The 20364-nt window shown below is 56.8% G+C and overlaps 6 protein-coding genes across 6 annotated transcripts; 3 read left to right on the forward strand and 3 right to left on the reverse strand.

Moving 5' to 3' along the window:
- Positions 1-1393: 1393 nt before the first annotated feature.
- Positions 1394-3986, forward strand: B0T15DRAFT_28741 (uncharacterized protein). The gene is made up of 4 exons (XM_062863658.1): positions 1394-2165; positions 2355-3482; positions 3578-3758; positions 3817-3986. Exons 1-4 carry the CDS (start codon positions 1588-1590, stop codon positions 3955-3957), a joined length of 2028 nt encoding a protein of 675 aa, XP_062725985.1. The 5' UTR covers positions 1394-1587; the 3' UTR covers positions 3958-3986.
- Positions 3987-5378: 1392 nt separating this feature from the next.
- On the reverse strand, positions 5379-8484 carry B0T15DRAFT_425490 (uncharacterized protein). Its single transcript, XM_062865630.1, has 2 exons — positions 7794-8484; positions 5379-7729 (listed from the first exon to the last, which is right to left on the reverse strand). Exons 1-2 carry the CDS (start codon positions 8215-8217, stop codon positions 5877-5879), a joined length of 2277 nt encoding a protein of 758 aa, XP_062725986.1. The 5' UTR covers positions 8218-8484; the 3' UTR covers positions 5379-5876.
- A 270-nt stretch (positions 8485-8754) lies between these two features.
- On the forward strand, positions 8755-11068 carry B0T15DRAFT_517738 (WD40-repeat-containing domain protein). Its single transcript, XM_062868326.1, has 2 exons — positions 8755-10524; positions 10587-11068. Exons 1-2 carry the CDS (start codon positions 8844-8846, stop codon positions 10706-10708), a joined length of 1803 nt encoding a protein of 600 aa, XP_062725987.1. The 5' UTR covers positions 8755-8843; the 3' UTR covers positions 10709-11068.
- A 422-nt stretch (positions 11069-11490) lies between these two features.
- Positions 11491-13468, forward strand: B0T15DRAFT_28803 (transcription factor IIA, alpha/beta subunit). The gene is made up of 3 exons (XM_062863672.1): positions 11491-11765; positions 12213-13213; positions 13273-13468. Exons 1-3 carry the CDS (start codon positions 11646-11648, stop codon positions 13355-13357), a joined length of 1206 nt encoding a protein of 401 aa, XP_062725988.1. The 5' UTR covers positions 11491-11645; the 3' UTR covers positions 13358-13468.
- Positions 13469-14206: 738 nt separating this feature from the next.
- Positions 14207-16512, reverse strand: B0T15DRAFT_517742 (Peroxin 13, N-terminal region-domain-containing protein). Its single transcript, XM_062868327.1, has 3 exons — positions 16079-16512; positions 15497-16003; positions 14207-15413 (listed from the first exon to the last, which is right to left on the reverse strand). The coding sequence occupies exons 1-3, from the start codon at positions 16131-16133 to the stop codon at positions 14644-14646; spliced, it is 1332 nt and encodes a 443-aa protein (XP_062725989.1). The 5' UTR covers positions 16134-16512; the 3' UTR covers positions 14207-14643.
- A 474-nt stretch (positions 16513-16986) lies between these two features.
- B0T15DRAFT_517748 (hsp70-like protein) lies at positions 16987-20306 on the reverse strand. The gene is made up of 11 exons (XM_062868328.1): positions 19740-20306; positions 19619-19675; positions 19477-19534; positions 19196-19399; positions 18966-19113; positions 18324-18893; positions 18230-18247; positions 18084-18155; positions 17989-18024; positions 17884-17914; positions 16987-17827 (listed from the first exon to the last, which is right to left on the reverse strand). The coding sequence occupies exons 1-11, from the start codon at positions 19954-19956 to the stop codon at positions 17394-17396; spliced, it is 1845 nt and encodes a 614-aa protein (XP_062725990.1). The 5' UTR covers positions 19957-20306; the 3' UTR covers positions 16987-17393.
- Positions 20307-20364: the final 58 nt, after the last annotated feature.

Genomic DNA, 20364 nt, shown 5'->3' on the forward strand with positions numbered 1-20364 from the left:
TAGTACCCCACTGAGCCGGAAAGCCGCGGCAGCCTCAACTCATAGCCAGCGTATTGTGTTTGCATTTAGCTATCTGCTCGGAGGTCAGAGAGGTGGTTAGATTCAGAGGGGCAACGTGAAAGGAGCAAGAGTGTGTTCCATTGGTCAATAAGGGGTGCCTTTCGCCGCGCGGTCTCGAGGTGAGGCACTGTAAATACATACTGACGTAATGTAATTCACACTCACCGGTCCTTTGGCCCGAGTACCGGGTTCAAGTGGAACTAAGAAGGATCCAATCCTCTGGCACTGCGACAGTGCGGCCACCAGTATCCGTACCGACTAAGGCTAGAACTTTGACTGGCCGGGACATCCTTCGGGTGGTTGACCACATCCTCCGAGACGCAGTTCATCCACAGGGCTTCTTCTCCCAATTCTTGGGTTGACATTAGGCGTCTCCTGTAAGCAGAATGGAAAGCAAAACAGCAGAAGAAGTCAGAGGTGAGCCCATTGCGATGCCAGTACCACCTACGTGCGTGATCTACATCTACCGATCGTACCTACCTAGTCACATCACTGCTTGATGTAGGCATCAACGGAGACCTGACCCCAGCGGTTACAGCGGAAAGTTGATAACAGGTTGAAAGCCGCCAGACTACATAGTGTTAAGCACCGACCCATAGTACTAGGTAGTATCCATGTCGTATCACACATTCCCCTTACCATCCTTCTACTAAATTGCCTTGCCCCATATTGCAAACCTGAGGTTAGTAGTTGTAGTGTATTGTACTTGTCCCTTTATTACTGTGTATGAAATCAAACCGTTCTCAGAGCTTCCATCACAACTCGCACCATCCCGGCTCCTTGACACCGCCGGCACTTCTTCGCTCCACATGGTGTAGTGCACCGAACCTTGAACGGTCTCGCATAGGCCGCATGGCTCTGGCATTGGCATTCTGGTGCCTCCATGTCGGGGCGAATTCTAGTCACGTTAAAGCCGGGCTCCACTCCTTCCACGCTCGAGATCCAGGCCAGCCAGGTTGGTGGTCGAGGTCGTCTGCCTCCACCTGAGCAAAAAACGGAGACAGATCGACCCCCGAGTGGTGTGAATCGTGTCCCCATTATTTTGTTCACGTGGAGCCTGCGAACCCTCCTCCCTCCAACCTTACCCAAGGTATCCTCGGTGCTCAGACCTTTCACAGTCGCTTTCAACGTGTCATAGAGCGGTCATAGAAGACGCAAGGAACGCCCCCTCTATCTTCCAAGCTAGGTTAAAATGGGAAGCGGCGACCACATCGGTGGATTTCGCATGTGTCCAGTGCCTTCCACTTGCTCCTGCCCGCACAAGGGCTATCTGCCTTATCAACCTACCTAGTACTGCTCCTGTCCTTCACCTACTAGTACCTCACACTTGCAACTCGGTCTGCAATTCTCGCATCTCCTCTGAAGTAGGTATTTTCATTGTTGAGTGTTGGGTGCTGGCGCTCAGTGGTGGCGACTCCGTTTGTGCACCCGTCCGGAACCCCCGTCGATTCTGCCACTGGCAGGTTAGGTTCCATCCGCATCCGAGGCTAGGCAGCGTTAGTTATCCACATTCGGCCCTCGTTCGCCATGCGGCGCTCCTGGGGCGCGTTGTTTAATTCGAGTAGGAGCCCCGAGGCAGCGGAGCCCGCTGGGGCCTATCGAAATAAGACCTCTGGTTGCAACCACATCTCGCCTACTACGGCTCCAGCCGTTGATTCGCCTTCTCCTCTCAACCACTCATCGCGCTCACCCTCACCATCTCAGCCGTCGACGCCCAGCTCGGCTTTCTCTGGCCACCCGGCCCCCCGCTGGATTGCTATCGCAACCTCCGACAGAAATTCTCCCGCATCCGCCTGGTGTGCGGGCGACGACAACAGCCGCATTTGCGACAAGCTTGGTGACGCCGACCACGGCTTAGAGAACTTCGCAGACCTCGTTATCGACGCCGACGCCGACGCCGACGCCATGACGACCGGCCCCGATCTCGGCTCGGCCAGTGGCCGCAGTCGCCAGGACTCGTTCGTCAGCGCAGGCGCAAAGCCCATCTCGATGACCAACCCCAATCGTGAGCATGCCAACCGCGGTCGGCGCGAAAGCCTTGCAGGTAGCATGATGGGCGGAATGAGCTGGGGAGGCATTTCGGTCGGGAGTTTCATCCGGGAAGAGTAAGCTTGCCTTTTCTCGTCGCACCTTCATTCCAGTCCCCCACTGCATTGCCTTTGTCTCGGATCCGTCTGGGCCGCGCAACGCCGCCGGAACCTCGGAGGAACGCTGTCATCTCATGTTTCTGTGCCGCCCAGCGGTGACTACCCGTTCGCTCTTCCCGGGAGCACGAGCTAATACGTCTCGCGCAGCATGGTGATGACAGGCACTTCGCCATACATTAACAATCAGTCCTCCTCGTTTCACTCGTCTTCGTACATCCCTAGGCTAGAGGCAAGCTTCATGCGCGACTTTACCTGCTGCGACCGAACATGGCCGACACTCCATGACCTCCTCCAGCACTACGAAGAGAACCACCACCCAACGGCGACGCCCACCGCGTCGAGGGACGCCTTCGGTATGCCTCAAGCCAATTCTCGCGGCCCCGCTAGTCGTGCGGGGTCAGCTGTGCCGTCTGCTGGGAGAACGCAGCAGGCTTCACAGTCTCTGCAAGGGTTTCCGCAGCAGCGCCAAGTCGGCCTGGGCATGGGGATGGGCGGCATCGGCCAAATGATGCGACAACAGCAGCAGCAGCAGCAGCAGCAGCAAGCGACGACGTCGTCGCAGAGGGTTAGTTCGTTGTCGCACATGAATGACGAGATGGATGCGGTGGGCGATATGGAACTGGACGAGGCCGTTGGGCCGATGGACATGGACGACAACACGCGGACAATCCAGCAAACACGCCAACTCTTTGGGCAGCAACAGCGGCCGCAGCTGCATCTGAACAGCTCCGGTCTTCCTCACCAAGCGCTCCGAACCTCGCAGCCTCCGACACCAGCGGCTGTTAGCTTTGGCTTCCAAAACAACCCGACCGTTTCATCAGTCAACACACCTACTCTGGCGACACAGCAAGGCTTACCGCAACGAGACCCGTTCTCTCAGAACGGCGACGGTGATGACGATGACGAAATTCCTGGCATGCCGATGAGGATGAATCTTGGGAACATGAACCTGGGTGGCTCGCAACTGGGAGGCCTGGCCTTCGGTGCCATGGGCACCATCGATGACCCCGCCAAGCGTCTCTTCAGTCCCGGGGGAACTACTCAGATGACCAGCCAGCAGCGAGCACTTGACCAGCAACTCCAGCTGCAGCAACAGTTACAGCAGCATCTACAGGCCATGAACCTGGATTTGAGCCAGTTCCCAGCCGGGACCGACCCCGCTTTGATCCTACAGCAGATGACGGCCTTGATGATGCCCCCCGCCGAAGAGCATAAGCCCTTCAGATGTCCCGTCATTGGTTGTGAGAAGGCATACAAGAATCAAAACGGCTTGAAGTAAGTCGAGCTCCGTCAACCGCGCTCCTTGTTCCACTGGGGTGGCGCCGAACCCTCGCCGCACTGTTGCATGACTGACTGACAGCTTGAAATAGATACCATAAGACTCACGGACATTCCACCCAACAACTCCATGAAAACGGAGATGGCACCTTCTCTATCGTTAACCCGGAGACCAGTACTCCATATCCCGGGACTCTAGGCATGGAGAAGCAGAAGCCTCACAAGTGCGACGTCTGTGGGAAGCGGTACAAGAATCTTAATGGACTCAAATACGTAAGTTTGAGAGGATTTCATGCATCATGCGAGAGTTGCGTTGCTGACACCCTTATAGCACAAACAACACTCGCCTATGTGCGATCCTGATCTCCGGGCTCAACACCAATCTCTCCTGTCTACCATGATGCAGAATCCCGCAACATTCCTTGCGCTTCAGCAGGGGCTGCCCAACATCAACGAAGACACGATGCTCTGAACGGCAAGAACCCGAACGATTCTTGCATCTACGGATCGTTTCTCTCCACCGAAAGCTGTTACGGACTTTGTCGCTGAGCGGTGTTGGCATAAACTTTCAGGTGTTCTCGCTGTCCCGGCGTTCTTGGAGAGTCATCTGCGTTCTTGTCATGTCTCGTCTTACGACGCAACGAAGCTCGCAGACGACCGTTTTCACCCCTTGCCACCGAAAACCCCCCTCTTTCCTTGATTCGGCTCAGGATCCGCATTTTTCGGCATATAGGTCGGCGTTTCTCCCCGTTTGGACATGGGTTTCTGTTCCCAGCACTTGGCATGCGAGCGGCGTTGGCTGGACTTGGTCGCCCACAGCCAGATACCCTCATAGAATGGCAGTTCAGACTGGTACGTCTCGGTGGTGTCAGCATGGTATTCTGGGGTAAGGCGCCAGAAAACAAGCAAAAGGGGGCGGAAAGAGATGGAACGGAGGCATGAGAAGGGCTACGGCATGTTCCAGCAGTATCGACTTAGCGAAAAACGGGGTCCTCCCTTCGGATCGAAGAACAACCGCTTCGACATTCATTTCATGACTCGCTCTTCCGAGTCGAAGACGGTGCTTTCGTTCCTCTCCACTCCATCATTGAGACGACGATAAGAGTGAGGAGGTCCGTAGCAGGAGGATGAGCGCATCGACATCGCATTAGACAACAACAGCATTGGAGGCCGGACAGACGGGATCAGAAAAAAAAGGGTGGGGGGCGGGGTGGGACGGAGGGTTGCTTGTTTGCGCGTACTTCTAGAGTGGCGTCATCGAAACCCAACCACACGGGGCGGATCAGGCTGGACAGTGCGTTGAATGTTTTACAGCGTTTCTAATTACTAATTTCTCGATCAAGTAGTTTGGCAAGTGCCAACCACTACTGTGTGTTTTGACTGCTGATGAAATCATCTGTTCTCTTATTTTGGCACATCGAGATCGGTTATGATGATATTTCTTCACTGGAATATCCTGCAAGATGGTTGATGATGGATTGGGGGCCAAAAAAAAGTATTGGGGGTCTAAAAATTGACGACGGAAGACGACACAAGGGCTGTGTACATGAAGGGAAGGGAAAAGTATACCTTAGGATATAGACGTTTTGATCCATCACATCTTTTCCGTCAACGTTGTTCGCATCTTCGGCTGTGACATCAAGGGTAGCAGAAGCTGCACAACAACCACCTCCACATGCGGATAGTTTAAACAACGGGTCGGGCATATATAGATCATCAGTTCACAGAACAGGAGAAGATAGGTAAGCGGAGAGAAGAAGAGAAGGAAAACGAGTAGAAAAAAAAGAAGGAAGGAAGGAGGGAAAGAAAGAGAAGGAGAGACAGCCGAAGAAAGAAGAGAAGAGAAGGATACGATGAGTTATTATTAGTAGTCCAACGAATCTCGCAGGTGCAAGGAGGTCAGTCTGGCTGACATTCATGGCCTGTGTACAGCATTCTTCTTTTGGGAGGGAATTAGGGTGGTCAGCACTAGTTTACTTCGGCTCGGTCGACCGCGAGGGATCAGAGAGAACGAGTCCAGCTCATTCACCATCCAGGGCTCGGGTCCTGGTCCTAATAATGGAAGACAACGCATGTGAGTATTCATCTCCGTTGCGAAAGAGCCAAAACGCCCCCGTCCCACCCCACACCTCCATTGACGCCTCGCAATGCCTGGTAGCCTACTGTAACATGTTACCTGTACCCTGAGCGTGCGAAAATAAAAGGGGGACACTTCCCATCCTCCACGCCCGTGCCACCTAGATGTCCCCCCGTCCCAATGAAAAACGAGCTACTCTCCTGCGTCTACGAATCCAACCACAACCGGTCCTGGCTTTGCTCTAAGGAAGGATACCGGACCCTTCGCGCTTGCCGCGGCGCATGACGATGCTTCCTCCTCGCTCGAATGCCGATCTATGACATCTCCATGCCGTCGTCCTCATCGTCCTCGGTCTCGAGCATCTGCGTCTGGTTGCTGCTGACGCTCTCCTTGCGGCGCGACACAGCCGACGCGCCGTCGCCGAACCCGCCGACGATCATGTCGAGCTCGTCGCCGCCAACGACACGCCCCTCCATGTCGACCTCCTGCGACAGCTCGACGAGGGCGGCGCGCGGGAGCCGCTGGAAGCCGGCGGTGCGCACCACGCGGCCCCAGTGCGTCATGCAGAAGTTGGCGGCGCGCTTGCGCAGCCACTCCTCGTTGGCCAGGCCCGCGCAGTACCAGGTGATGCAGGCGTGGTCGACGTCGAGCTCCTTGCTCAGCCTGTTGACACACAGGAGCCGGAGGTGGGGGATGTTGTAGATGTTGGACATGACCAGCAGGCCGGCCACGTCGGAAAGGTCCGTCTCCGCGTCGTCGTCGGCCGGGTCGATGCGGTCGGTGTAGAGGTAGTACAGGAAGGCTTTGACGACGCTGTAGGGCTCCGGTATGTGCATCTTCTTGGTGTGGAACTCGGCCATCTGGCTCGCCCAGAGGCGGGCAAAGTGCGGCCAGCGAGCCTGTAGTATGAGCCGGTGGACGTGGATGGGGGGCGAGGTGGGCGCGTCTGGGGCCAGCCACGTTTGACTGCCCTCCTCCGTCTCTGAAGCGTGCATCAGGGCCGAGCCCATGATTTCCTCGTCGTCGTAGTCGCCCGAGAGAGCAGTGACGATGAAGTCGGTGCCGCTGCCAGTCTCCGGGGGCTGGTCGAAGAGTTTCGCAAGATCCGCCCCGAGCCCCTTCGAGGGCGGCTCCACGCTGCGCGTCCGCAGGGACGGCCGAACCAGGTCTGTACGGGCCTCGGATCCCAGGTTGCTGCCCAGGAAGCCATATCTCCGCAAGTCGATCTCCATGATGTCGGAGAGATATTCCTCGAGGCCATTAGCACCGAGGTCGATCGCTCCGGCCTCCGTAGGACAACCCAGCAGCCACGCCTTGGTTCCATCCTCATTCATGGTGCAATAATGCCACCGGTAGCCGGACTTAAAGATTTCACGCCCCTCGGCGAGCTTCTGCCATCTAAGCGTGCCCAGATCTAGAGCGGATAGTGAGCAGTCCTTGGATGTGATGGTTGCGGCTGGCGTTACGAAGTCCAGGAGAGTCCCCGACGAGTAGACGTGGAAATGAATGCCCTGCATCTGCGACGGAACATTGGGGCCGCTAACGAATTTCAGAGCAGAGATGGCGCCCGGCGCAGGGGGCGCATACGCCTTTAGGTGGAATGATGGAGTATTGACCTGCGGTGTTCTCGAGTTGGCTGCATAGCCCGATGTTCCTACGATAGAAGATTGTGCTGCTTGGTAAGGAGGCCGCGGCGAGTTGGCGTTTCTCGCCAGTCCCAAACGATCGATGGAGCCGATTTGCGGCGGGGATTCGAAAGCTGGGTTCCCCTTGAGATCCAGCCACCACAGGTCGCTAACCTTGTCCATGTCTTCACTCAAGCCGCCGAACACCCACACTCTATCGCCCCAGATATACGCGGAGTGGTCGAAGCGCCCGACAAAGCGCCAGGACCTCGACCAGGTGAACGTCTTCAAGTCGAGATAGCATATGTCATCCAACACGTAATTATCATGACCCGTGATGCCGCCGACGATGAATAGCTTGTCTTCATGCAGAACGGCTGCATGCCGAGCGCGACCCTTGGGAATCGGTCCGGTGACCTGCGGCTGTGTCCAGTGTGCGGTCTTGAGGTCGAAGATGATAAGGTCGGAAAGGTAGGTGCGGTGCTCGTTCTCGCCGCCGAAAACCAGGAGTTTGTCGCCCTTGTACAGCGTTGCCGTGTGGCCTGCGGGGAGGTGTCAGCGAAAAGCCACAGGTTCACAACGAAGCTGAAAGGCAGGAGTTCCCACCCATCCGCACGCCCGGAATATCCCCGTAGTTGTCGACGAGCGTCCACTGATGGCTGACCAGGTCGAGGCGCAGCACATGATTGTAGACCTCGTCCGTGTACTGGTCGAAGCCGCCAAAGGCGTAGATCTGGTTATTCCCGCAATACGTCACCGAGGCATTGACAAGGCAGGCCGGTCGCTGACCAAGAGTGCGCGTCACTTTGGGGCGGTAGCCGTCCATGGGAGCGCGGTTCTTGAGCGGCGAGTTCGGCATGATGTAGGTGTTGTTCGAGGAGGCGGCGGAAGCAGGCGTCAAAGCGGACGAGAACGAGGGCACAGGCACGACGGCTTGCGAGGTTGCGCCGGCACCGTTTTGACCCGGTCCGCCAAAAATCGAAGAGTTGTTGGTGACGCCAGCTGCGGGAGTAGCAGGGGCCTGCGCCATGGCTGCGAATGCGCAAAGGCTAGGGGCGACGAGGCCTAGGCAGGCATTAGGTCGCCGGGGAGCGCGACGGATAGACGAGACCAGCACCGTTGAACGCGGTTTGCTCGTGCTTCGGCTGGAATTATTACGACGGGGAATACAGTGCTGCCTCTCCGGCGGCTGTCCGTGGCAAGGAAGCCAGGTCTTCGTGGGCTGTGATTGCGGTTTAAGTTTGGTGATGATGGTCTTGTCGCAATGGCCTGATGCTCCAGCGGTCGGTTCTGGGCGAAAGGGCTGACTTCCGAAACGCTAAACCAATTCAGTCCCTTGCGGAGTCCCGACTGTCAGCCGATGGCCCCGCCTCACCCGCCTGGGAGCCGCCGCGTGTGGGTCCCAGCTGAAGCGGTCCGGGGGTGCAACGGTGGGGCTCACAAGCATGAAATGATCAGACAGGAAGGGGCGGCAACTCGTTCGTTGCCGAGTCAACGGGCCGGTAAGTAAACATTTAAAGTGACGGCCCACCCTCCTTCCATTTCGCCTCACACTTCCTTCCTTCCACACACACTTCCATCCTGAACACTGCCAGCTTTCTACGAAACATCACAAAACATTTACAATTTTTGCCCACCGCTACACAGTCGGCAATCATGGCTACAGCATCTGTATCGACACCCCTCAAGTCCCATGCAGGACTCTTCTCCGCCCGTACTGCCGGCGGGCGGATGCCCTTGACTCCTTCCCCGCGTCAGCGTTCTGCTGCGGTGAACGTAAACTCGACACCGTACACGCCCGAGAGGACGGGCAACGACGATCAGCGGGTCGTGTCTAAGTCGGTTTATGGTGGCAACCTTGCTGCCCATTTTGCGAAGTCCAAGAGCCACCGAGAGTCCCCCAAGTCAAACATTGCGCGAGTCGTCTCGACGCCGCGAAAAGCCCTGGAGCTCGGTGTTTCCGACTTTGCACTGACCGGAACCGGCGCCCATGTCAAGACACCACCCGGCAACAAGACGAAGAGGCAAACTGCCATCAGGCAAAAGGCCTCCAAGACGACAGTGACTTACAACGCCGACCGCTTCATTCCCAACCGGAGTGCAAGCTCTGCCATCGCGAACGTCGGATCCGGAAAGCTTGAGATGCGCGACAAGAAGCGCCCAGGCTCGAGAGTTGGCCACAGCGAGGCGTCATCGGTCCTTGCATCGGCAACCGATGATGCCATTGCGGCACTCGAGGGTCTTAACATCAACGAGGACGAGGAACCCGCGTCACACCCCCGCCCCTCTCCCACTACGGTGGCATACCAGGACTCAATCGCGAATGCTTGCGGTGTCAATCTGAACACCCGCATTCTGGAGTTCAAGCCCGCGCCTCCGGAGTCATCCAAGCCCATCGACCTGCGACAGCAGTACAACCGGCCTTTGAAGAACGCCAACGCCAGCTCGGCACAGTTTAGACGTCGCATCGCCACCGCTCCGGAGCGCGTCCTGGACGCTCCCGGGCTTATCGACGATTATTATCTGAACCTCCTAGACTGGAGCTCGGGTAACCAGGTCGCCATCGGCCTGGAGCGCAATGTCTATGTCTGGTCGGCAGATGAGGGCTCGGTTAGCTGTCTTGTCGAGACGAGTCCCGATACGTACGTGAGCAGCGTTAAGTGGTCCGGGGACGGGGCCTATGTGGGCGTGGGTCTCGGTACCGGTGAGGTACAGATCTGGGATGTTGCCGAGGGCGTCAAGATTCGCAGTATGTTCGGACATGACACACGGGTCGGCGTCATGGGCTGGAACAAGCACCTCCTCTCGACCGGCGCGAGGAGCGGGCTCGTGTTCAACCACGACGTTCGTATTGCGGAACACAAGGTTGCCGAGCTCGTCTCGCACACCTCGGAAGTCTGCGGCCTGGAGTGGCGCTCAGACGGTGCTCAGCTTGCCACGGGCGGGAACGACAACCTCGTCTCGATTTGGGATGCCCGGTCCCTGGCCGTTCCCAAGTTCACCAAGACAAACCACAAGGCGGCCGTCAAGGCTCTAGCTTGGTGCCCGTGGAACCTGAACCTGCTCGCTACCGGGGGCGGTTCGTACGACCGCCACATCCACTTCTGGAACACGACCTCCGGCGCACGCGTCAACAGCATCGACACCGGTTCGCAAGTGACAAGCCTGCGCTGGAGCCCTCACTATCGCGAGATTGTGAGCTCAAGCGGCTTCCCGGACAACTCGCTGAGCATCTGGAGCTACCCTACGCTTGTCCGCAACGTAGAGATCCCCGCGCACGAGAGCAGAGTTCTCCACAGTTGCCTCAGCCCTGACGGTCAGATGCTCGCCACAGCTGGTAGGATCCCCCTTTGTTCTCCGCATGATCCGACCAAAGTTGCGATGCTAACACTCTCACAGCTGCCGACGAAAGCTTGAAGTTCTGGAAGATTTTTGAGAAGAAGGCAGGAGCCGGCGCCGGCATTGGCGGTGCTGGTGCCTCGGGAAAGGCCACCATGACCAACCAGATGACCATCCGCTAAGTCTGGGGCCCGTTATGCACGCACGGGAATCCGGAGTAAAGAATTTTATGTAATTCATGATTGTTTTGCTTAATGTAGATAATTTGATTAAATATCTCCGTGCGGGAGAGAAATAGGATCATGTTTGATCTGGTGTATCGTCCACCAGTATCATTGGCGCAGTACCTATGCAGGCCAGAGCCTGGATTGACGGGTTGTGCCAACCGTAAACCGATCCGCCGTCTGGCCTGTGTTTACCATCAGGGATTCCACCATCTCGCCGGCTAAGTCTCATAGAACAAAGCGAGAAGTAAAGCTGCGAGCTCCACGCAGAAAATCTCTCCGTCTTATGTTTGTATGCGCTTGTTTGCTTATAAGCCCTCAGGTCATAGCATACTGTAAAGCGAAAGCGCTTTGTACCGGCTGGAGGATTGGCGGCTGTCATTGACCAATGACAGCTTGGCTGACTAAGCAGCTCGGACCTGAATGTCAAAGGAAGGTTGGCGGCGACCAACAACTTGCCTCATACATCTCACCCATAGAAAAACCGTCTCTACCGGCTACTGCGCAACATTGAAATTCCGAGCTACGGCGCCCTACCATCTAGAAATAAAGAGTTACGCACATCTACGTGCTTGGACGACTTAAGGGATCCCAATAGCATACCATACCTTTTTCAAGCGGCATTGGGGAGCGTTGTGCGAGGGGGTCCCGCATTACACCGAGCCTGCTCCTCGTTCCGATATCCGGTCCACCGACCACCCCGGATTCTCTGCACGAATCGAGTCGCTTGTCATCGTTGTGGACGTGGTGTAGAGCAAGCCCGGTGATTTTATCGCCGGTCTTAGCGAGGACGACAGGGCGGCGGGTGCAGGCGGTCCGCGCGTGAAGCATCGGCTGCGGGGATCGTGACACAGCCCAGCCGGCTTCGCTGCCTCGGCCGGAGTAATCCATCACCATGTCGAACGTGGCAGTCGGACCGGTTTACGACACCATAATCTCCGAGGTTATCAATGCGGTGCGCGTCGACTTCGAGGAGAATGGCGTTGAGGAAGGCGTGTTGGAGGACCTAAAAAAGGTGAGCCTCTTGATCTCTCCTCCATTTCTTACCGCTTCTCCCACGACCGCAACAACAATGAAGATCATCTCTCGATCACCGATATGTTGCAGAGTTACTATGCGAACTCTGCTTGAATTCTCTCTTCCTTTCTTTTTTCGCTCCATGTTGGCATGGAGTGCGGTCAAACAGCGCGACAAGTGTCGAGTTGTTTACCCTTGGGCGGCTGGCTGTCCCTTTGACTCCAGACTCCAGCGCAAAGAGGGGGTGGTGAGGCAGGGTGGCCGGGTGGGCGACCGAGCACTTTTGGGTCTCTTTTTAAATCCAGCCCAACCGCTGTGAACCTCGCCCAATCATTCGGCCTTGACTTCCGATTGGGCTTCCAGCCTGCATCACGTGGGGCACATTCTGGGCCTCCTTCCACATTCCCAAAACGGTAAATGAACGAATGCTAACATGTGAGAGCAGAGCTGGCAAGCCAAACTCTCGCAGATGAAGGTGGCTCAGTTCCCATGGGAACCCAAGCAAGAGCCGCAACCTGCGGCTGCGCCAGCCAACAATGGACCGGCAACAACTGCCGCTCCGAGCGCGGCCCCTGCTACTGCCAACCACACACAGCCTACGATGAGTCCTCAAGGTGCTGCGCAGACTCTCTCGCTCCCGGGAGCAATGCTCGCCAACCACAACAACAACAACCACAACAACGGCGTGGCACTGAAGCAAGACCCGGGTCTCGTTGACACCGAGCCAGTCATCAAGCAGGAACCGGGCACCGGCATGCCGCCCGTGCACCCTGCATACAACCCAGCCAGTGCCACCCCCACCGCCGCGCAGCGTGCGGCCCTGGCCCTACAGAGTCAGTACGGTCAACGAGCTGCTGCGTCGATCAATGCGATCCAGAGTGTCATGGTCCCTCAGACGAACGGCAATGCCCAGGCGCAGCAGGGGACTCGTCAGGGGCAGGCACCACAGCACATGAGCCCTCAGCAGCAGTATCGACAGGGAGTTGCAGCCGTTGTGCAGCAACGTATGCAGCAGGTCTCACAAGCGGGCGCAACGAACTCTCTTCCCAACGCTCAGTATGATGGATCAAACGATGCTGCCGAAGGCGCATCGCTTCCGCAAGGCTGTGGCTCTGGTCAGCCACCTATTATGGACCGTGAGAGAATTGACCAGCACTTCCATGCGCAGCTCGCGGCGCGCGCGAAGCAGATGGAAGGTGGTGGCCTGATGGTACCCCTTAACGATGCTGCCAAGCAACCCAGCCTTGTTGCCCCACGACAAGGCGATGGTCCTGCCCAGTTGGATGGCGGTGACGATGATATCAAGAGTGAGGAGGATGAGGACGCCATCAATTCGGACCTCGATGACACGGACGAGGACAAGGATGATGATGATGATGATGACGAGACTATGGGCCATATGATGCTCTGCATGTACGACAAGGTGCAGCGTGTCAAAAACAAATGGTATGTCCCGACTGGATTCTACCCAGGACTTAAATCCCAGTGCTGATCATTTTCTGCAGGAAGTGCATTCTGAAGGACGGAGTGCTCACCGTCAATGGCAAGGAATACGTCTTCCACAAAGCCACCGGCGAGTATGAGTGGTAAACTCGCCCTTAGCGGTCTTAAGGTTTCCATGTTTGCACCCCCCGACCTTTCAAATCGCCAATGATGCCACCATACCGGAGCAAGCTTCGTGGCTGGGCTCTGTGCATAGACAACGCATCCTCACGCCGATTCCCGCGCTGTTCGAATGACTCTCCACTAAAGTCGAGCCGGGTATCCTTAGCTTCCATTCTCATTTTCTCGGGCAGAGTTCTCCGCGCCAGATGACCCAACCTGCGCCAAACCTGTCACATTTGGCATCCCAAGGTGCCTCTGCCCTGCTTTACATTACTTATTTCTACGACTTGAACGCACGTGAAACGACCTCTACCTTCTGGAAGTCAATTCTTCCGGGTAAAAAACAGATAACAAGAATCCTAAAAACCAACAAAAACAGGGGGCGGAGCGGTTCATGGTTAGTGCAGAGTGCCTGGATTCCTTGCTTTCGCACTTTTCTTTCTTTTTCATTGGTTTTAGGAGTTAGCAGAAATGGGGAGGGGCTAGGTTCATATTGAGTTCCTCGGGTCAGTTTTTGTATGATTGGAGTCATTGGGGGGCAGAACAACAGTTTACACCCACTGGTTACAGGCACGAGGGAATAACAATCGATAATTCTCTCGGCTTTGCTAGATCCAGGAGCGGCAATAGAAACAGCACCGCACGATAGGTAAAGTGTCGGCGGTGCAATGACTTGTCTCTTGAATGCGTTGGTGCATCAATGTGTCTGTCCTCTGCAGTCCATCCACGGTGAGGCTGTTGTTGTATGCACTAGGGATGCAGCAAGGATAAAACAGAAAAAGAGAATCATCATAATATACTATTCACAAAACTAGCACTGCTAGGATACACAAATACTACTTTCATTTCAGGCTTCAGGAAGCCGCTGCATATCAATATCGCTATCGCTATACATGATATAATACGGTGATGCAAAAAGTAGGAAAGAAGGGTGATGAACCCCGCCTGCGAAATTACCTGGACACCCTTCATCCGCAGCAGGTCCTCTTTTCTGAGTATTTGAGCAAATGTCTCCCCCTCAAAGCACTTATGTTATGTGCAATGTGCGCTCCAAACTCCGTAAAACGCCAGGTTCTTTCTTTTCCCCTCATCCCATCCATCCATCCCGTCCAGATCGTTCCAGATCCATCCATCCATCCTCCCCCTTTCGGGTCTTCATGCGCAAGTTATAGCAGGGTGAATTAAAAGCAGTTTTGAGAAAGCAGGGGTGGTGGTGTGCCACGATATCGTCATCAAGCACGGCCGTCTTATGAGCCGATTAGTCGGTCCTTTCACGAGTAGAACTGCGATTTCTGGAAGCTCTCGACCGTGACGTCTCCGACTTTGGTGGACGGCATAGCAGGGGGGTTATTATTAGCGGCTTGGGGCAGCGGGCTGGGCGGGCTGGCGGTGCTGCTGGTCATCGTATTGGCCCTGCTGCTCTCGCTCTCAGGCATGCCCTTGATGGCGGCGATTGGCTGGCCGGGCTTGCGCAGCACCTCGAGGAAGGTCGAGGGCAGGTAGCCGATGCCGCCGTCGCGGGCGCGGCACTTCCACCACTCGCTCGGGTTGCCCAGCGGGTCGCACTTGCTCAGCACGGCCACCAGGTCGCCCTTGTGCACCTCGAGATCGACGCCCTGCACGGCGGCCTGCCCCTGCGCAGCGGGCGAGAAGTCGTAGAGCACGCGGCAGAACTCGAGCTTGGACGGGTCCAGCATCTGCTGCGCCGCGACGAGCTGGCGCCGCCGCTCTTCCTCCTCCACGTTGGCGGCCATCGAGCGGATCAGCTTGCTCATCACGTAGGGCAGGCCGAAGGCGGCGAGGAGGAAGAAGAGGAGGGGCTTGCGGCTGGGCTTCGGCGGGCCGCCTTCCGGCACTGGGCTCCGGCGCCCTTCGAACCGAGCGAAGGCGGCGGGCGTCAGGGCCGTGGCGTCCACGGGGGGCGGTCGTCCTGTTAGCTTGGCGATCAGGGTGCGAATCCAGCGCATCAGGGTGAAGATGCCAAGAACGGAGCCGAGGGTGTCGCGGAGGTTGCCGAACTGCTCAGCGACCGAGACCATTGCTAACGGGGGGGAGGGGCTTTGGTTAGCGTGGTTCAACGTGTCATCAATATTTAACATTCATTTTGAAAGGTTGTCGGCATACCAAAGAAGCTTGAGTGCGTCGCCATGTAAGTGCTCTCCAACATCTGCGCGAGCCCGCCAAAGGCGCCAACTATGCCCTCGAGCATCTGGAAGGTCGCTTGGGTGCTCATGCCGAAGCGCTGGGTGAGGCTCTCCGGGTTGTTCGGGTCGGCGGGACCCGGCATCGCGCCGGGCATTCCCCCGTACATGCCGCCGCCGTACATGCCGCCGTAGCCGCCGTAGCTGCCGTACATGCCGCCGCCGTACCCTCCATAGCCGCCGAGTCGGGAGTAGGGCGAACTGTAGGGCGACGAGTAGGCTGTGCCGTAGCCACCCATGCCCCCGTATGGCGTGGCCCCGTAGGGTCTGCTGTAAGCCGCCGCGTTCTGATTGACCGAGGCGGTCAGGGAGGCTGGTCGCGCGGGTATCGCGGGGGTTGTGTGAGACGATGTCGTTGTTGTCGCTGCCCCCGCCGCCGTTGTCGCGGGCGCAGTCGTTGTGTTCGCGGCTGCTGCCGATATTGCGGGTGCTATTGCCTCGTTGTTTTAATTGCCCGGTACTTGGGAAAGCTTTGCGATGGCTGACAAAGGAGATTGCTACATACCAGAGGCGCCAGGCCCTGCACCCTGCCGCTCCCACGGTTTTGGTGGTGATGCCATCGGGGTTGATATGTGCCGTGGCTCGTGCTGCGACGGGCGCTGACTTCTTGTTGGGGTTGTTGACAATACTTTCCCGTCGATGACGCCGGGGAGAGAAGCGTTTCCAGGTGGCGAATGGAAAGGCTGGTCCACGGTCGCCGGGGACGACGCCACCTCTTGGCAACGAACTGCCACAACAAACGAACAATTGCTGTCGCCGCAGTTGAGGTGGAAAAGCACTCGCGGACTATCTTTTCTCGCTGGCTTTCGCAGTCGCAAGAGCCTAGCCTGTGAGGCGGATCGCCCGTGGTCAAAGTCGCTGAATTGTTGAAAGCCAGCTGATGTGGGGAAGAAAGGCCAAGGTTGACGGCCGACTTTCTTGGCCAGCAGAGTCGGCTTGTGAGCCTCGGCAGATTGATCGTCGCCTCCACGGGCTTGCCGAAAGGAGGGCCCCAGGGATGCCGGGCAACCCACGCACGCCCTAGCAGCATTAAACCGAACGCAAAAGACAATGCGTCACCACTCTCTAAACAATACCACAGCTAAAACATATACAATGTCAGCACTGCTTTAACCTTACTCAAACCTTATTTAAGACATCTACGTTTCTATACATTCCTTTCAATACCTACGTATTTGGTCTGCATAATCATTAATAGAGTCCTGTTTCGACACAGTCCAGCTATCCGCTATGGTTTTGGCGTTCGGTTTAATGCTGCCAGGGCGTGCCACGGTATGGTACGGCATGGTGGCTGGGCCTGGGGGGCGAATCCGAAGTTTTGCCGAAAATCAAGTCGTGATCCGGGGAAGCTGCCCGCCAATAAGGTTGTGTCTCAAACGGCCCCACATAAAGCTCTGACCACATCACGATCACCGCTCGCCCGACTTTCTAGAACACATGTGACTTGTGACGACCACATCAGCGCGGCGCCAGGAGTTCATCAAAATCAATTGCGGCCTATTGGTGCTATTTTTGTACAGACTACTCTACCTATATCGAAACACTGCAGTCCAAGCTCTCAATTTCTCAAAGCTCATCATGGAAGTCACCACCAGATTCGCCGTGCTCTTCCGTTCCTCCACCGGAGCCGTCGTATAACTTGCTCGTGATGGGGTAGGCAACATTGGACAGCTTCTCTTTCTGCTCCTCGAAGTCCTCGACCGTCGCCGTTGCGCCATACTCCGCAAGCCAGCTAGTCGCTTCCCTTAGCGCATCGCGGAGCTGTAACAAAGGATCGTGAGCGTCATCAGCCTCGTCGACAAAAGAGAACCACCGACGGCTCAGAATGGCGCACTTACAGTGTCCTTCTCCTCCTCGTCAATCCTCCCGCCAAGCCCGCTTGCATCGTCGTCAATCTGGGCGTTTAGGCGGAATACGTAGTTCTCGAAGCCATTGCGCGCCTCGATGCGCTCGCGAGCCTCCTTGTCCTGGCCTGCGAACCTCTCGGCCTCGGCAATCATGCGGGCGATCTCGTCCTTGGTTAGGCGGCTGTCGTCGTTCTTGACCGTGATAGATTCCTTGCGTCCCGTGCCCTTGTCCTGGGCCGATACCTCGAGGATGCCGTTGACGTCGAGGGCGAAGGAGACTTCGATCTGAGGCACCCCGCGTGGTGCCGGCGGGATCCCGGTTAGCTCGAACTTGCCCAGCAGGTTGTTGTCCCTTGTCAGCGTGCGCTCGCCCTCGTAGACCTTGATCATCACCGAGGGCTGGTTGTCTGTGGGTGCGACTGTTAGCGGGTCGGGCCTCGCTGCCGAACGCAAAGAAACTCACCGGCCGTGGTAGAGAAGATTTGGGATCGACGCTATAATCGGGGTCGGGTTAGCCTATAGTTCCTGAGAATATTGACGATGGATAGCGAGCAACTGGCAAACCGACCGTGGGGATCTGGGTATTGCGCGGGATCAGTTGCGCCTATGAATCGGTTAGGTTTGAAACCCGATGTGTCGCCCCGGTGTCTGGACAGAGCTCACCATAACGCCTCCGGCCGTCTCAATTCCCAGAGTAAGTGGATTCACATCCATGAGCAAGGTCCCAATGGCAGCCTGCAGGCATCGAAAAGCTTAGTCAAAAAGCCAGCACCAGAGCAAACATTGGAAAGGAAAGCCGAGGTGTTTACCTTCTCACCGGCCAGGATCTGTTTCAGCTCTCCGCGTCAGCCAGCCTCTCTCGCTCACAAACGAGGTCCCACGTTGGAAGACGTGCGTGCTTACCCCTGCCTGAACAGCAGCGCCAAAGGCGACGGCCTCATCAGGATTGACCCCGCCGTTGGTCTTCCTCCCGAAGAACTCCTCCACCAAGCTCCGGATCTTCGGGATACGGGTCGACCCGCCCACCAGCACAATGTCAGTCACATCGGCCTTGTCCACCTTGGCGTCCCGCAGCACCTGCTCGACGGGGCGCAGCGTCTTCCTGAACAGGTCCATGTTCAGCTGCTCAAACTTGGCGCGCGTCAGCGTCTCGGAGAAGTCGATGCCCCGGAACAGGCTCTCGATCTCGATGCGGGTCGACAGCTGGGACGAGAGCGCGCGCTTGGCTTTCTCGGCCTCCCGCTTCAGTTTGCTCATCGCTTTTGGGTCCTCGGTGAGGTCGAGCTCCGGGTGCTTGTCTCGGAAACTCCGCGCGAGGTAGTTGATGAGTCTGTTGTCGAAGTCTTCGCCGCCGAGCCGCGTGTCGCCCGCCGTGGCGAGCACCTGGAAGATGCCCTCTTCGAGGGTTAGTAGGGAGACGTCGAAGGTGCCGCCGCCGAGGTCGTAGACCAGGACCTGGTGTTCGCCTTCGATCTGTTTTGCGTTGTCAAGTCAGTGGTTGGGGGGGCCGTCTTGGGTGACTGGTACCTAGTTCTGCAACTGTACCTTGTTGATGCCATAAGCGAGCGCTGCCGCCGTCGGCTCGTTCACCACCCGCAAGACGTTAAGCCCCGCGATAGTGCCGGCATCTTTGGTTGCTTGTCTCTGCTTGTCGTTGAAGTAGGCCGGCACGGTGACCACGGCATGCTTGACCCTGTCGATAGTCAGCAGCAGGCTCTTCTTTGTATTGGAACACACAAAGGTTGATATTGGTTATAAGGTAGCCAGGTCCTCACTTCTGGCCGAGATACCGCTCAGCAACGTCCTTCATCTTGCCCAGCACCATGGCGCTGATCTCCTCAGGGGTAAACCGCCGTGTGTCGCCCCCAACGTCGACCTCGACCACAGGCTTGTCCCCTTGCCCGGCTATGACCTTGAATGGCATGTGTTTTATGTCTGCTTGCACTGCTTTGTCCGAGAAACTGCGGCCTATCAACCGTCTGAGTGTCGTGTGTTAGTGGCCCCGTCCGTTGACCATGTCAGGAAGAAGGGGAAAGGGGCAGAAGGGAATGCTGACTTGATGTCGAAGACTGTGTTCCTGGGATTACTCGCATATTGATTCTTCGCTGCGTCTCCTTGATAAGGGGCGTAAGATTGTTAGGGCACGAATACGCCAAGTGGTGGTAAGGGTGACGCTAAGTAGGATGGCAGACACATACCAATGAGACGTTCACCGTTTTCAGCAAACGCAACGTAACTCGGCGTTATCCTGTTTCCTTGTCTCGGATCAGCCGTCGTCTGGGACGAGGCCATCCGGGGGATACTACAATCCATTATTACCTTGGTCGTTTACCAGTATCTCCACCTTGTCCCCCTTCATGACCCCAACGCACGAGTACGTCGTTCCAAGGTCGATGCCGACGACGGGCTCTTCTGGTTCAACCGTGGTGGCGCTGGCAACCGGGATTGCCGCGAGGGGGCAGAGTAAGATGAGAAAGAAGAGGAGGATGCCGACGCCCACGGGCAGCTGGTTGGTTGAGCGTGTTCTCCTGGCCATGCTTTCTTCGGCTTTTCAATCGGAAGGTGCCAAGTTTTCAACAGGAGGTTGTTTGTCTCGTCTCGTCTGTGTGTAAGTGGTGGATGTTTTGGCTGGTATCGAGTAAACAAGGGCCAGGGATGGATCATGGATATTCGTTATCTGATGGACAAGCAACCTTCACTAAGGGTACAAATCGACGGGGACCAGTGCTCTATATGGAAGAAGTCCTCACCCCTGGTTCCTCAGGACAGAGTGGACAGAGTGTCTACATTACAGCACAAGGCCACGCCGAGGGGGTAGGAAGCGACCCGTTGCAAAAACGAATACACCAGAAGACAGTGGACCAGAGAAGAAAGGACAGATCTCGCAGACCGTCGGGCACGCTGAAACGCCGCTGGCTGGCATGGCCTTCTCGGGTGCGTTGGA

This window comes from Chaetomium strumarium (genome assembly GCF_033439665.1).
Source record: "Chaetomium strumarium strain CBS 333.67 chromosome Unknown B0T15scaffold_1, whole genome shotgun sequence".
Taxonomy (NCBI): domain Eukaryota; kingdom Fungi; phylum Ascomycota; class Sordariomycetes; order Sordariales; family Chaetomiaceae; genus Chaetomium; species Chaetomium strumarium.